General features: G+C 41.3%; 1 protein-coding gene across 1 annotated transcript in view; it reads right to left on the reverse strand.

Annotated features, from left to right (window-relative positions):
- LOC139764960 (intermembrane lipid transfer protein VPS13A-like) overlaps positions 1–18,005 on the reverse strand; it is a 1,504,808-nt gene that overhangs the window by 456,302 nt on the left and 1,030,501 nt on the right. Inside the window, 1 exon segment of the mRNA XM_071692018.1 lies at positions 16,181–16,354. Coding sequence (XP_071548119.1) covers positions 16,181–16,354 — 174 coding nt within the window.

Below are 18,005 nucleotides of genomic sequence, written 5' to 3' on the forward strand. Positions count from 1 at the left end.
CAATTGAGTGGGAGATGTATAAAAGAAACAGACAGGAGGTCAAGAGAAAGATGCAAGAGGTGAAAAAGTGGGCAAATGAGAGTTGGGGTGAGAGAGTATCATTAAATTTTAGGGAGAATAAAAAGATGTTCTGGAAGGAGGTAAATAAAGTGCGTAAGACAAGGGAGCAAATGGGAACTTCAGTGAAGGGTGCAAATGGGGAGGTGATAACAAGTAGTGGTGATGTGAGAAGGAGATGGAGTGAGTATTTTGAAGGTTTGTTGAATGTGTTTGATGATAGAGTGGCAGATATAGGGTGTTTTGGTCGAGGTGGTGTGCAAAGTGAGAGGGTTGGTGAAAATGATTTGGTAAAGAGAGAAGAGGTAGTAAAAGCTTTGCGGAAGATGAAAGCCGGCAAGGCAGCAGGTTTGGATGGTATTGCAGTGGAATTTATTGAAAAAGGGGGTGACTGTATTATTGACTGGTTGGTAAGGTTATTTAATGTATGTATGACTCATGGTGAGGTGCCTGAGGATTGGCAGAATGCGTGCATAGTGCCATTGTACAAAGGCAAAGGGGATAAGAGTGAGTGCTCAAATTACAGAGGTATAAGTTTGTTGAGTATTCCTGGTAAATTATATGGGAGGGTATTGATTGAGAGGGTGAAGGCATGTACAGAGCATCAGATTGGGGAAGAGCAGTGTGGTTTCAGAAGTGGTAGAGGATGTGTGGATCAGGTGTTTGCTTTGAAGAATGTATGTGAGAAATACTTAGAAAAGCAAATGGATTTGTATGTAGCATTTATGGATCTGGAGATGGCATATGATATGGCATATGATAGAGTTGATAGAGATGCTCTGTGGAAGGTATTAAGAATATATGGTGTGGGAGGCAAGTTGTTAGAAGCAGTGAAAAGTTTTTATCGAGGATGTATGGCATGTGTACATGTAGGAAGAGAGGAAAGTGATTGGTTCTCAGTGAATGTAGGTTTGTGGCAAGGGTGTGTGATGTCTCCATGGTTGTTTAATTTGTTTATGGATGGGGTTGTTAGGGAGGTAAATGCAGGAGTTTTGGAAAGAGGGGCAAGCATGAAGTCTGTTGGGGATGAGAGAACTTGGGAAGTGAGTCAGTTGTTGTTCGCTGATGATACAGCGCTGGTGGCTGATTCATGTGAGAAACTGCAGAAGCTGGTGACTGAGTTTGGTAAAGTGTGTGAAAGAAGAAAGTTAAGAGTAAATGTGAATAAGAGCAAGGTTATTAGGTACAGTAGGGTTGAGGGTCATGTCAACTGGGAGGTAAGTTTGAATGGAGAAAAACTGGAGGAAGTAAAGTGTTTTAGATATCTGGGAGTGGATCTGGCAGTGGATGGATCCATGGAAGCGGAAGTGGATCATAGGGTGGGGGAGGGGGCGAAAATCCTGGGAGCTTTGAAGAATGTGTGGAAGTCGAGAACATTATCTCGGAAAGCAAAAATGGGTATGTTTGAAGGAATAGTGGTTCCAACAATGGTGTATGGTTGCGAGGCGTGGGCTATGGATAGAGTTGTGCGCAGGAGGATGGATGTGCTGGAAATGAGATGTTTGAGGACAATATGTGGTGTGAGGTGGTTTGATCGAGTAAGTAACGTAAGGGTAAGACAGCTGTGTGGATATAAAAAGACCGTGGTTGAGAGAGCAGAAGAGGGTGTGTTGAAATGGTTTGGGCACATGGAGAGAATGAGTGAGGAAAGATTGACCAAGAGGATATATGTATCGGAGGTGGAGGTAACAAGGAGAAGTGGGAGACCAAATTGGATGTGGAAAGATGGAGTGAAAAAGATTTTGTGTGATCGGGGCCTGAACATGCAGGAGGGTGAAAGGAGGGCAAGGAATAGAGTGAACTGGATCGATGTGGTATACCGGGGTTGACGTGCTGTCAGTGGATTGAATCAGGGCATGTGATGCGTCTGGGGTAAACCATGTAAAGCTGTGTAGGTATGCATATTTCTGTGTGTGGATGTATGTATATACATGTATATGGGGGTGGGTTGGGCCATTTCTTTCGTCTGTTTCCTTGCGCTACCTCGCAAACGCGGGAGACAGCGACAAAGGCAAAAAAAAAAAATTTATTATTATTATTATTATTTTGCTTTGTCGCTGTCTCCCGCGTTAGCGAGGCAGCGCAAGGAAACAGACGAAAGAAATGGCTCAACCCACCCCCATACACATGTATATACATACATGTCCACACACACATATATACATACCTATACATCTCAATGTACACATATATATACACACACAGACATATACATATATACACATGTACATAATTCATACTGTCTGCCTTTATTTATTCACATCACCACCTCACCACACATGGAATAACATCCCCCTCATGTGTGCGAGGTAGCGCTAGGAAAAGACAACAAAGGCCCCATTCGCTCATACCCAGCCTCCAGCTGTCACGTAATAATGCCCGAAACCACAGCTCCCTTTCCACATCCAGGCCCCACACAACTTTCCATGGTTTAACACAGACGCTTCACATGCCCTGATTCAATCCATTGACAGCACGTCGACCCCGGTATACCACATCGATCCAATGCACTCTATTCCTTGCCCGCCTTTCACCCTCCTGCATGTTCAGGCCCCGATCACTCAAAACCTTTTTCACTCCATCTTTCCACCTCCAATTTGGTCTCCCACTTCTCGTTCCCTCCACCTCCAACACATATATCCTCTTGGTCAATCTTTCCTCACTCATTCTCTCCATGTGCCCAAACCATCGATCAAACCACCTCACATCACATATTGTCCTCAAACATCTCATTTCCAGCACATCCACCCTCCTGCGCACAATTTATCCATAGCCCACGCCAAGCAACCATACAACATTGTTGGAACCACTATTCCTTCAAACATAGCCATTTTTGCTTTCCGAGATAATGTTCTCGACTTCCACACATTCTTCAAGACTCCCAGGACTTTCGCCCCCTCCCCCACCCTATGATTTACTTCCGCTTCCATGGTTCCATATATATATATATATATATATATATATATATATATATATATATATATATATATATATATATATATATATATATATATATATATTTTTTTTTTTTTTTCATACTATTCGCTATTTCCCGCGATAGCGAGGTAGCGTTAAGAACAGAGGACTGGGCCTTTGAGGGAATATCCTCACCTGGACCTCTTCTCTGTTCCTTCTTTTGGAAAATTAAAAAAAAAAAAAAACGAGAGGGGAGGATTTCCAGCCCCCCGGTCCTTTCCCTTTTAGTCGCCTTCTACGACACGCAGGGAATACGTGGGAGGTATTCTTTCGCCCCTATCCCCAGGGAATATATATATATATATATATATATATATATATATATATATATATATATATATATATATATATATATATATATATATGTTTTTATTATTTTACTTTGTTACTGCTCTTCCCCAATCTGATATATATATATATATATATATATATATATATATATATATATATATATATATATATATCAGATTGGGGAAGAGCAGTGTGGTTTCAGAAGTGGTAGAGGATGTGTGGATCAGGTGTTTGCTTTGAAGAATGTATGTGAGAAATACTTAGAAAAGCAAATGGATTTGTATGTAGCATTTATGGATCTCGAGAAGACATATGATAGGGTTGATAGAGATGCTCTGTGGAAGGTACTAAGAATATATGGTGTGGGAGGCAAGTTGTTAGAAGCAGTGAAAAGTTTTTATCGAGTATGTAAGGCATGTGTACGTGTAGGAAGAGAGGAAAGTGATTGGTTCTCAGTGAATGTAGGTTTGTGGCAGGGGTGTGTGATGTCTCCATGGTTGTTTAATTTGTTTATGGATGGGGTTGTTAGGGAGGTGAATGCAAGAGTTTTGGAAAGAGGAGCAAGTATGCAGTCTGTTGGGGATGAGAGAGCTTGGGAAGTGAGTCAGTTGTTGTTCGCTGATGATACAGCACTTGTGGCTGATTCATGTGAGAAACTGCAGAAGCTGGTGACTGAGTTTGGTAAAGTGTAAGAAAGAAGAAAGTTAAGGGTAAATGTGAATAAGAGCAAGGTTATTAGGTACAGTAGGGTTGAGGGTCAAGTCAATTGGGAGGTAAGTTTGAATGGAGAAAAACTGGAGGAAGTAAAGTGTTTTAGATATCTGGGAGTGGATCTGGCAGTGGATGGAACCATGGAAGCGGAAGTGAATCACAGGGTGGGGGAGGGGGCGAAAATCCTGGGAGCCTTGAAGAATGTGTGGAAGTCGAGAACATTATCTCGGAAAGCAAAAATGGGTATGTTTGAAGGAATTGTGGTTCCAACAATGTTGTATGGTTGCGAGGCGTGGGCTATGGATAGAGTTGTGCGTAGGAGGGTGGATGTGCTGGAAATGAGATGTTTGAGGACAATATGTGGTGTGAGGTGGTTTGATCGAGTAAATAATGTAAGGGTAAGAGAGATGTGTGGAAATAAGAAGAGCGTGGTTGAGAGAGCAGAAGAGGGTGTTTTGAAATGGTTTTGTCATGTAGAGAGAATGACTGAGGAAAGATTGACCAAGAGGATATATGTGTCGGAGATGGAGGGAACGAAGAGAAGTGGGAGACCAAATTGGAAGTGGAAAGATGGAGTGAAAAAGATTTTGTGTGATCGGGGCCTGAACATGCAGGAGGGTGAAAGGCGGGCAAGGAATAGAGTGAATTGGATTGATGTGGTATACTGGGGTCGACGTGCTGTGAATGGATTGAATGAGGGCATGTGAAGCGTCTGGGGTAAACCATGGAAAGTTGTGTGGGGCCTGGATGCGGAAAGGGAGCAGTGGTTTTGGGCGTTATTGCATGACAGCTAGAGACTGAGTGTGAACGAATGGGGCCTTTGTTTGTCTTTGCCTAGCGCTACCTCGCACAAATGAGGGGGGAGGGGGATGTTATTCCATGTGTGGCGAGGTGGCGATGGGAACAAATAAAGACAGACAGTATGAATTATGTACATGTGTATATATGTATATGTCTGTGTGTGTATATATATGTGTACACTGAGATGTATAAGTATGTATATTTGCGTGTGTGGACGTGTATGTATATAAATGTGTATGTGGGCGGGTTGGGCCATTCTTTCGTCTGTTTCCTTGCGCTACCTCGCTAACGCGGGAGACAGCGACAAAGCAAAATAAATAAATAAATAAAATACATATAAATATACATAAATGCACACATACACAAACATTACATACATACACATGTACATACTCATACTTGCTTGCCTTCCTCCATTCAGGTTGCTACCCCACCAGACAGGAAAACAGTATTTTTATCCGATGCTTCAGCGAGGTAGCGCCAGGAAAACAGACAAAAAGGCCACATTCATTCACACTCAGTCTCTAGCTGTCATGTGTAATGCACCAAAACCACAGCTCCCCATCCACATCCAGGTCCCACACACCTTTCCATGGTTTACCCCAGACGCTTCACATGCCCTGGTTCAATCCAATGACAGCACGTTGACCCCAGTATACCACATCATTCCAATTTACTCTATTCCATGCATGCCTCTCATCCTCCTCCAAGTTCAGGCCCTGATTGTTCAAAATATTTTCACTCCATCATTTCACCTCCAATTTTGTCTCCCGCTTCTCCTTCTTCCCTCGACCTCTGAGACATATCTCCTCTTTGTCAATCTTTCCTCACTTATTCTCTCCTTATGTCCAAATCATTTCAACACAACCTCTTCTGCTCTCTCAACCATACACTTTTCATTTCCACACATCTCTCTCACCCTTATATTACTTACTAGATCAAACCACCTCACATCACATATTGTCCTCAAACATTTCATTTCCAGCACATCCACTCTTCTCTGTACAACCCTATCTATAGCCCATGCATCCCAACCATATAACATTGTTGTAAATACTACTCCTTCAAACATATCCATTTATTCATTGCTCCCAGAACCTACGCCCCCTCCCCCACCCTGTAACTCACTTCTTCCATAGTTTCATCTGCTGCTAAGTCCACTCCCAGACATCTAAAACACTTCACTTTCTCCAATTTTTCTCCACTCAAACTCACATCTCAATTAACTTGTCCTTCAATCCTACTGAACCTAATAACCTTGCTCTTATTCACATTTACTCTTAACTATCTCCTTTCACAAACTTTTCCAAACTGTCACCAACCTTTGCAGTTTCTCACACTAATCAGCCAATTGAGCTGTATCATCAGCAAACGACTCACTTCCCAGGCCCTCTCATCCATAACAGACTGCATACTCACCCCTTTCTCCAAAACTCTTGCATTTATCTCCCTAACTACTCCAGCCATAGACACATCAAACAACCATGGGGACATCACATATCCCTGCCACAGACCGATATTCACTGGGACCCAATCACTCTCCACTCTTCCTATTCATACACATGCCTCACATCCTTGATAAAAGCTTTTCACCGCTTCTAGCAACTTACCTCCCACACCATATACTCTTAAAACCTTCTACAAAGCATCTTATTAACCCTATCATATGTCTTCTCCAGATCCATAAATGCTTCATACAAATCCATTTTTTTTAAGTGTTTCTCACATACATTCTTCAAAGCAAACACCTGATCCACATATCCTCTACCACTTCTGAAACCACACTGCTCTTCCCCAGTCTGATGCTCTGTACATGCCTTCACCCTCTCAATCAATACCCTTCCATATAATCTCCCAGGAATACTCAATAAACTTATGTCTCTGTAGTTTGAACACTCACTTTTATACCCTTTGCCAATGTACAATGGCACTATGCATGCATTCTGCCAATCCTCAGGCCCTTCACAATGGTTCATACATACAATGAATATCCTTACCAACCAATCAACAACACAGCCATCCCTTTTTAATAAATTCAACTGCAATACCATCTTTTTATTCTCCCTCGAATTTAATGATACTCTCTCACCCCAACTCTTTTGCACTTTTCTCTTGACCTCGTACCACTTTCTTTTATACATCTCCCAGTCATTTGCACACCTTCCCTGCAAATATCATCTAAATGCCTCTCTCTTCTCTTTCATTAACAATCTTACTTCTTCATCCCACCATTCACTACCTTCCTAATCTGCCCACCTCCCAACTTTCTCACGCCACTTTCATCTTTTGTGCAACCCATCACTGCTTCCCTAAATTCATCCCATCCTCCACACTCCTCTTGCGTCATTTGCTTTCACCTTTTGCCATTATGCACTCAATCTCTCATGGTACTTTGTCACACAAGTCTCCTTTCGAAGATCACTTACACTCACCACTCTCTTCTCCTCAACATTCTATATTCTTTTCTGAAAACCTCTACAAATCTTCACCTTTGCCTCCACAAGATAGTGATCAGACATCCCTCAAGCTGACCCTCTCAGCACATTAACATCCAAAAGTCTCTATACTAATGCATGTCAAATAACATGTAATCCAATAACACCCTCTGGCTATCTCTCCTACTCATATACGTATACTTATGTATGTCTCTTTTTTAAACCAGGTATTCCCAATCACCAGTCCTTTTTCAGCACACAAATCCACAAGCTCTTCACCATTTCCATTTACAACAGTGAACACCCCATGTACACTAATCATACCCTCAACTGCCATATTACTCACCGTTGCATTAAAATCACCCATCAATATAACCCAGTCTCAGACATCAAAGCTGCTAACACACTCACTCAGCTGTTCCCAAAACACTTGTCTCTCATGATATTTCTTCCACTAACCAGGTGCATAGGCATCAATAATCACCCATCTCTCTCCATCCACTTCCAGTTTTACCCATATCAATCTAGAGTTTACTTTCTTACACTCTATCACATATTCCCACAACTCTTGCTTCAGGAGTAGTGCTACTCCTTCCTTTGCTCTTGTCCTCTCACTAACCCCTGACTTTACTCTAAAGACATTCCCAAGCCACTCTTACCTTTTACCCTTGGACTTTGTTTCACTCAGAGCCAAAACATCCAGGTTCCTTTCCTCAAACATACTACCTATCTCTCCTTTTTCTCATCCTGGTTACATCCACACACATTTAGAAACCCCAATCTGAGCCTCTGAGGAGGATGAGCACTCCACGCAGGACTCCTTTTTCTGTTTCCAATTTATATATATGTGCTGGAAATGAGATGTTTGAGGACAATGTGTGGTGTGAGGTGGTTTGATCGAGTAAGTAACGTAAGGGTAAGAGAGATGTGTGGAAATAAAAAGAGCATGGTTGAGAGAGCAGAAGAGGGTGTTTTGAAATGGTTTGGGCACATGGAGAGAATGAGTGAGGAAAGATTGACCAAGAGGATATATGTGTCGGAGGTGGAGGGAACGAGAAGTGTGAGACCAAATTGGAGGTGTAAAGATGGAGTGAAAAACATTTTGTGTGATCGGGGCCTGAACATGCAGGAGGGTGAAAGGAGGGCAAGGAATAGAGTGAATTGGATCGATGTGGTATACCGGGGTTGACGTGCTGTCAGTGGATCGAATCAGGGCATGTGAAGCGTCTGGAGTAAACGATGGAAAGTGGTGTAGGTATGTATATTTGCATGTGTGGACGTATGTATATACATGTGTATGGGGGTGGGTTGGGCCATTTCTTTCGTCTGTTTCCTTGCGCTACCTCGCAAACGCGGGAGACAGCGACAAAGCAAAAAAAAAAAAAGAAAAGAAAAAATCTCAAACACCTCATTTCCAGCACATCCATCCTCCTGCACACAACTCTATCCATAGCCCATGCCTCGCAACCATACAACATTGTTGGAACCACTATTCCTTCAAACATACCCATTTTTGCTTTCCGAGATAATGTTCTCGACTTCCACACATTCTTCAAGGCTCCCAGAATTTTCGCCCCCTCCCCCACCCTATGATCCAGTTCCGCTTCCATGGTTCCATCCACTGCCAGATCCACTCCCAGATATCTAAAACACTTTACTTCCTCCAGTTTTTCTCCATTCAAACTTACCTCCCAATTGACTTGACCCTCAACCCTACTGTACCTAATAACCTTGCTCTTATTCACATTTACTCTTAACTTTCTTCTTTCACACACTTTACCAAACTCAGTCACCAGCTTCTGCAGTTTCTCACATGAATCAGCCACCAGTGCTGTATCATCAGTGAACAACAACTGACTCACTTCCCAAGCTCTCTCATCCCCAACAGACTTCATACTTGCCCCTCTTTCCAAAACTCTTGCATTCACCTCCCTAACAACCCCATCCATAAACAAATTAAACAACCATGGAGACATCACACACCCCTGCCGCAAACCTACATTCACTGAGAACCAATCACTTTCCTCTCTTCCTACACGTACACATGCCTTACATCCTCGATAAAAACTTTTCACTGCTTCTAACAACTTGCCTCCCACATCATATATTCTTAATACCTTCCACAGAGCATCTCTATCAACTCTATCATATGCCTTCTCCAGATCCATAAATGCTACATACAAATCCATTTGTTTTCTAAGTATTTCTCACATACATTCTTTAAAGCAAACACCTGATCCACACATCCTCTACCACTTCTGAAACCACACTGCTCTTCCCCAATCTGATGCTCTGTACATGCCTTCACCCTCTCAATCAATATCCTCCCATATAATTTACCAGGAATACTCAACAAACTTATACCTCTGTAATTTGAGCACTCATTCTTATCCCCTTTGCCTTTGTACAGTGGCACTATGCACGCATTCCGCCAAACCTCAGGCACCTCACCATGAGTCATACATACATTAAATAACCTTACCAACCAGTCAATAATACAGTCACCCCCTTTTTTAATAAATTCCACTGCAATACCATCCAAACCTGCTGCCTTGCCGGCTTTCATCTTCCGCAAAGCTTTTACTACCTCTTCTCTGTTTACCAAATCATTTTCCCTAACCCTCTCACTTTGCACACCACCTCGACCAAAACACCCTATATCTGCCACTCTATCATCAAACACATTCAACAAACCTTCAAAATACTCACTCCATCTCCTTCTCACATCACTACTACTTGTTATCACCTCCCCATTTGCGCCCTTCACTGAAGTTCCCATTTGCTCCCTTGTCTTACGCACTTTATTGACCTCCTTCCAGAACATCTTTTTATTCTCCCTAAAATTTAACGATACTCTCTTACCCCAACTCTCATTTGTCCTCTTTTTCACCTCTTGCACCTTTCTCTTGACCTCCTGTCTCTTTCTTTTATGCATCTCCCACTTAATATATATATAATCCCTGGGGATAGGGGATTAAGAATACTTCCCACGTATTCCCTGCGTGTCGTAGAAGGCGACTAAAAGGGGAGGGAGCGGGGGTCTGGAAATCCTCCCCTCTCGTTTTTTTTTAATTTTCCAAAAGAAGGAACAGAGGGGGCCACGTGAGGATATTCCAAAAAAGGCCCAGTCCTCTGTTCTTAACGCTAGCTTGCTAACGCGGGAAATGGCGAATAGTTTAAAAAATATATATATATATATATATATATATATATATATATATATATATATATATATATATATATATATATATATATATATATATATATTTTTTTTTTTTGCTTTGTCGCTGTCTCACGCGTTTGCAAGGTATATATATATATATATATATATATATATATATATATATATATATATATATATATATATATATATATATATAAATTTTTTTTTTCATACTATTTACCATTTCCCGCAACAGCGAGGTAGCGTTAAGAACAGAGGACTGGGCCTTTGAGGGAATATCCTCACCTGGCCCCCTTCTCTCTTCCTTCTTTTGGAAAAAAAAAAAAGCGAGACGGGAGGATTTCCAGCCTCCCGCTCCCTTCCCTTTTAGTCGCCTTCTACGACACGCAGGGAATACGTGGGAAGTATTCTTTCTCCCCTATCCCCAGGTATATATATATATATATATATATATATATATATATATATATATATATATATATATATATATATATATATATATATTCATATTTAACCCTGGGGATAGGGGAGAAAGAATACTTCCCATGCATTCCTCATGTGTCGTAAAAATCGACTAAAGGGGATGGGAGCGGGGGGCCAGAAACCCTCCCCTCCTTGTATTTTGACTTTCTAAAAGGGGAAACAGAAGAAGAAGTCACGCGGGGAGTGCTCATCCTCCTCGAAGGCTCAGACTGGGGTGTCTCAATGTGTGTGGCTGTAACCAAGATGTGAAAAAAGGAGAGATAGGTAGTATGTTTGAGGAAAGGAACCTGGATGTTTTGGCTCTGAGTGAAATGAAGCTCAAGGGTAAAGGGGAAGAGTGGTTTGGGAATGTCTTGGGAGTAAAGTCAGGGGTTAGTGAGAGAACAAGAGCAAGGGAAGGAGTTGCACTACTCCTGAAACAGGAGTTGTGGGAGTAGGTGATAGAGTGTAAGAAAGTAAATTCTAGATTGATGTGGGTAAAACTGAAAGTTGATGGAGGGGATGATTGGTGAATATGCACCTGGGCATGAGAAGAAAAATCATGAGAGGCAAGTGTTTTGGGAGCAGCTGAATGAGTGTGTTAGTGGTTTTGATGAACAAGACCAGGTTATAGTGATGGGTGATTTGAATGCAAAGGTGAGTAATGTGGCAGTTGAGGGAATAATTGGTATACATGGGGTGTTCAGTGTTGTAAATGGAAATGGTGAAGAGCTTGTGGATTTATGTGCTGAGAAAGGACTGGTGATTGGGAATACTTAGTTTAAAAAGCGAGATATACATAAGTTTACGTATGTAAGTAGGAGAGATGGCCAGAAAGAGTTATTGGATTATGTGTTAATTGATAGGCGCGCGAAAGGGAGACTTTTGGATGTTAATGTGCTGAGAGGTGCAACTGGAGGGATGTCTGATCATTATCTTGTGGAGGCGAAGGTGAAGATTTGTAGGGGTTTTCAGAAAAGAAGAGAGAATGTTGGGCTGAAGAGATTGGTGAGAGTAAGTGAACTTCGGAAGGAGACTTGCGTGAGGAAGTACCAGGAGAGACTGAGTACAGAATAGAAAAGGAGGTGCGTTGATTAGAAAGGGTAGCGAGTGGTGGGATGAAGAAGTAAGATTATTAGTGAAAGAGTATTTTGAAGGTTTGTTAAATGTGTTTGATGATAGAGTGGCAGATATAAGGTATTTTAGTCGAGGTGGTGTGCAAAGTGACAGGGTCAAGGAAAATGATTTGGTAAAGAGAGAAGAGGTAGTAAAAGCTTTGCGGAAGATGAAAGCCGGCAAGGCAGCAGGTTTGGATGGTATTGAAGTGGAATTTATTAAAAAAGGGGGTGACTGTATTGTTGACTGGTTGGTAAGGTTATTTATTGTATGTATAATTCATGGTGAGGTGCCTGAGGATTGGCAGAATGCTTGCATAGTGCCATTGCACAAAGGCAAAGGGGATAAGAGTGAGTGCTCAAATTAGAGAGGTATAAGTTTGTTGAGTATTCCTGGTAAATCATATGGGAGGGTATTGATTGAGAGGGTGAAGGCATGTACAGAGCATCAGATTGGGGATGAGCAGTGTGGTTTCAGAAGTGGTAGAGGATGTGTGGATCAGGTGTTTGCTTTAAAGAATGTATGTGAGAAATACTTAGAAAAGCAAATGGATTCGTATATAGCATTTATGGATCTCGAGAAGGCATATGATAGAGTTGATAGAGATGCTCTGTGGAAGGTATTAAGAATATATGGTGTGGGAGGCAAGTTGTTAGAAGCAGTGAAAAATTTTATCAAAGATGTAAGGCATGTATACGTGTAGGAAGAGAGGAAAGTGATTGGTTCTCAGTAAATGTAGGTTTGCAGCAGGGGTGTGTGATGTCTCCATGGTTGTTTAATTTGTTTATGGATGGGGTTGTTAGGGAGGTGAATGCAAGAGTTTTGGAAAGAGGGGCAAGTATGCAGTCTGTTGTGGATGAGAGAGCTTGGGAAGTGAGTCAGTTGTTGTTCGCTGATGATACAGCGCTGGTGGCTGATTCATGTGAGAAACTTCAGAAGCTGGTGACTGAGTTTGGTAAAGTGTGTGAAAGAAGAAAGTTAAGAGTAAATGTGAATAAGAGCAAGGTTATTAGGTACAGTAGGGTTGAGGGTCAAGTCAATTGGGAGGTAAGTTTGATTGGAGAAAAACTGGAGGAAGTAAAGTGTTTTAGATATCTGGGAGTGGATCTGGCAGCAGATGGAACCATGGAAGCGAAAGTGAATCTTTGGGTGGTGGAGGAGGCGAAAATTCTGGGAGCCTTGAAAAATGTTTGGAAGTCAAGAACATTATCTCGGAAAGCAAAAAAGGGTATGTTTGAAGGAATAGTGGTTCCAACAATGTTGTATGGTTGCAAGGCGTGGGCTATGGATAGAGTTGTGTGCAGGAGGGTGGATGTGCTGGAAATGAGATGTTTGAGGACAATATATGGTGTGAGGTGGTTTGATCGAGTAAGTAACGTAAGGGTAAGAGAGATGTGTGGAAATAAAAAGAGTATGGTTGAGAGAGCAGAAGAGGGTGTTTTAAAATGGTTTGGTCACATGGAGAGAATGAGTTAGGAAAGATTGACCAAGAGGATATATGTGTCAGAGGTGGAGGGAACGAGGAAAGTGGGAGACCAAATTGGAGGTGGAAAGATGGAGTGAAAAAGATTTTGAGTGATCAGGGCCTGAACATGCAGGAGGGTGAAAGGCGTACAAGGAATAGAGTGAATTGGAACGATGTGGTATACCGGGGTCGATGTGTCGTCAATGGATTGAACCAGGGCATGTGAAGCGTCTGGGGTAAACCATGGAAAGTTCTGTGGGGCCTGGATGTCGAAAGGGAGCTGTGGTTTCGGTGCATTATTACATGACAGCTAGAGACTGAGTGTGAATGAATGGGGCCTTTGTCGTCTTTTCCTAGCGCTACCTGGCATACATGAAGGGGGAGGGGGTTGTTATTCCATGTGTGGCGAGGTGGTGATTGGAATAAATAAAGGCAGACAGTATGAATTATGTCTCCATGGTTTACCCCAGACGCTTCACATGCCCTGATTCAATCCATTGACAGCACGTCGACCCCGGTATACCACATCGTTCCAATTCACTCCCTTGCACGCCTTTCACCCTCCTGCATGCTCAGGCCCCGATCACTCAAAATCTTTTTCACTCCATCTTTCCACATCTAATTTGGTCTCCCACTTCTCCTCGTTCCCTCCACCTCTGACACATATATCCTCTTGGTCAATCTTTCCTCACTCATTCTCTCCATGTGACCAAACCATTTCAAAACACCCTCTTCTGCTCTCTCAACTTGTCCCTCAACCCTACAGTACCTAATATCTTGCTCTTATTCACACTTACTCTCAGCTTTCTTCTTTAACACACTTTATCAAACTCAGTCACCAGCTTCTGCAGTTTCTCACATGAATCAGCCACCAGCGCTGTATCATCAATGAACAACAGCTGACTCACTTCCCAAGCTCTCTCATCCACAACAGACTGCACACCTGCCCCTCTCTCCAAAACTCTTGTATACACCTCCCTAACAACCCCATCCATAAACAAATTTAACAATCATGGAGAATCACACACCCCTGCCGCAAACCTACCTACACTGAGAACCAATCACTTTCCTCTCTTCCTACACATACAGATGCCTTACATTCTTGATAAAAACTTTTCACTGCTTCTAATAACTTGCCTCCCACACCATATATTCTTAATACCTTCCATAGAGCATCTCTATCAACTCTATAATATGCCTTCTCCAGATTCATAAATGCTACATACAAATCCATTTGCTTTTCTAACTATATCTCACATACATTCTTCAAAGCAAACACCTGATCCACACATCCTCTACCACTTCTGAAACCACACTGCTCTTACCCAATCTGATGCTCTGTACATGCCTTCACCCTCTCAATCAATACCCTCCCATATAATTCACCAGGAATACTCAACAAACTTATATCTCTGTAATTTGAGCACTCACTTTTATCTCCTTTGCCTTTATACAATGGCACTATGAAAGCATTCCGCCAATCCTCAGGCACCTCACCATAAGTCATACATACATCAAATAACCTTACCAACCAGTCAACGATACAGTCATCCCCTTTTTCTAATAAATTCCACTGCAATACCATCGAAACCCGCTACCTTGCCAGCCTGCATCTTCCGCAGAGCTTTTACTACCTCTTTTCTGTTTACCAAATCAGTTTCCCTAACCCTCTCACTTTGCACACCACCTCGACCAAAACACTCTATATCTGCCACTCTATCATCAAACACATTCAACACACCTTCAAAACACTCACTCCATCTCCTTCTTACATCACCACTACTTGTTATCACCTCCCCATTTGCCTCCTTCACTGATGTTCCCATTTGTTCCCTTGTCTTACGCACTTTATTTACATCCTTCCAAAACATCTTTTTATTCTCCCTAAAATTCAATGATACTCTCTCACACCAAGTCTCATTTGCCCTTTTTTTCACCTCTTGCACCTTTCTCTTTATTACCTCTTTCTTTTATACATTTCCCAGTCATTTGCATTATTTCCCAGCAAAAATTGTCCAAATATATATATCTCTTAAACCATGTATTCCCAATCACCAGTCTTTGCTCAGCACACAAATCTGCAAGCTCTTCACTATTTCCCTTCATAATACTGAATACCCCACGCAAACCAATTATATCCTCATCTGCTACATTCCTTACCTTTGCATTTTAATCACCCATCACAAATACTTGGGCACACGCACGAAAACCGTTGACACTCACTCAGCTGCTCCCAAAACACTTCTCTTATTATCTTTCTCCTCATGACCAGGTGCATAGGCATCAATAATAACTCATCTCTCGCCATCCACTTTCAGTTTTACCCATATCAATCTAGAATTTACTTCCTTACACACACTCCCACAACTCCTGCTTCAGGAGTAGTACTACTTCTTCCTTAGCTCTTCTCCTCTCACTATCTCCTGACTTTACTCTCAAGGCGTTTTCAAACCATTCTTCCCCTTTATCCTTTGCCTTCCTTTCACTCAGACCCAGAGCATTAAGGTTTCTTTCCTCAAACATAATACCTATCTCTCCTTTCTGCTCATATCTGTTACATCCATACACCCTAGTCTGAGCCTTTAAGTAGGATGAACACTCACTGCTTGAATCCTTTTTCTGTTTCCTCTTTTAGAAACTGATATACAAATTACAAATATTTCATTGAGCTTAAGTACTTACAAGTGAGAAACCAATCTTTTCCAGAGCAAGACACAGTTCTAGTGTGGCTCTTTCCATGGGAAGGCGAATGGTGGCAGCCAAGTGGTCAGACTGAGTAAACAGCAAAACCTGCTGACTTCCCTGCTTGTAACTCACCCAGTATACTATCATTTTGTCTCTCCGTGTTCTTGTAAGCTGCAAAGACATGAACAAAGGGAGCTAACTTCATGACATAAGCTTATGAACAAAGGAAATCACTTTAATATTCATTCATCTAAATACATTCTATTCATATACACACGAAGAGTTCCATGGTATTCCTATCATGATAATGACACCTATATAATTTGGAGACATCTTTTGACTTTAGAGCTTGAAAAAAATTTTGTATGTCTCATCATAGTTTGAACAAAGGAGATAATATGCATGATATTCACAGGTTGACATTAATGTACAAAAGATGTGTTCTGATTAAACCAATTATCTGCAATATAAACATTTCTTCATTAAAACTTAAAAAACTGACAAAAATAAATTTCTAAACACAAATACATAACTTGATATAAAAAAGAAGGGGAATAAAAGTGTGACACTGAATTTCTAACAGATGTTAACCCTTTCACTACACTGAGCCACGTTTATGGCTGAACTTGGCACACTGTGCTGAGCCAAATGTGTTGCTCTAAAACTTTATGCCTTCACCTCAATTCCCTGCAGATGTGTGACTCCCATACAGTGTAGTTGTGATTTTAAAGCAGAAAGTTAGATTTATGCAGCAAATATGAATATGGAAATTACATGCATGGGATATGTGGAATCAGGCTCAGGGAAAAGAAAAAACACTGTGTAATGTGTTTAGGCTTATGTAGAACAAAATCATATTTAGTAAAAATCCCCATAATCATCATATTACTACATGAATTGGGAGGATCCATGCAAATGGCACACAAGCACTCTCCTTTATCATCTTATGCCCACCCACTGATTAATACTTTACTATTCACTTCAGTAACATATGATACAGTTATGATATCAGACAAAAAAAAAAAAAAAAAAAAGAATTTCAATTCTTTTTTCACCCAGAGAAATAAACGTTTTGAAAGGTATGAAGGATGAAGGAAAGGCTGAGAGGATTCAAGATTATATGGGGGTGAGGATGAGTTAATGTGAGGACAGTATAAGAATGGATTACGGCACTGAAGGATGCCATGGAGGGGTGAGGTATGCTTGAAAGGCTGGTGGGAGGAGGGGCACAGTATCATGGAATGAAGACTAGAGAAAGCTAATGGAGAAGAAAAATGAAAAGTATGACAGCACTTGAATTGGTTTGAAAATAGTGATGAATGGATGGCAATGGGTGTTGAACATAAAGCCATGAAGAGCTAACAGAACAGTATACATGAATGAAAAGGAAAGCAAATTAGGATGTTAGGAGAAAAATTAATGAGAATTTCAGAGAGAATAAGAAACTATTTTATAATGTCAAAAGTAGGATGTGTATGGAATGAGAGTGTATTAGACAGGTATGGGAAAATGCCAGAGAAAAGGATGAAATGTATATGAGAAGAAAGTTCATGAGAGGCAAGTGTTTTGGGAGCAGCTAAATGAGTGTGTTAGCGGTTTTGATGCACGAGACCGGGTTATAGTGATGGGTGATTTGAATGCAAAGGTGAGTAATGTGGCAGTTGAGGGAATAATTGGTATGCATGGGGTGTTCAGTGTTGTAAATGGAAATGGTGAAGAGCTTGTAGATTTATGTGCTGAAAAAGGACTGATGATTGGGAATACCTGGTTTAAAAAGCGAGATATACATAAGTATACTTATGTAAGTAGGAGAGATGGCCAG

Source organism: Panulirus ornatus, chromosome 52 (genome assembly GCF_036320965.1).
Source record: "Panulirus ornatus isolate Po-2019 chromosome 52, ASM3632096v1, whole genome shotgun sequence".
NCBI lineage: Eukaryota > Metazoa > Arthropoda > Malacostraca > Decapoda > Palinuridae > Panulirus > Panulirus ornatus.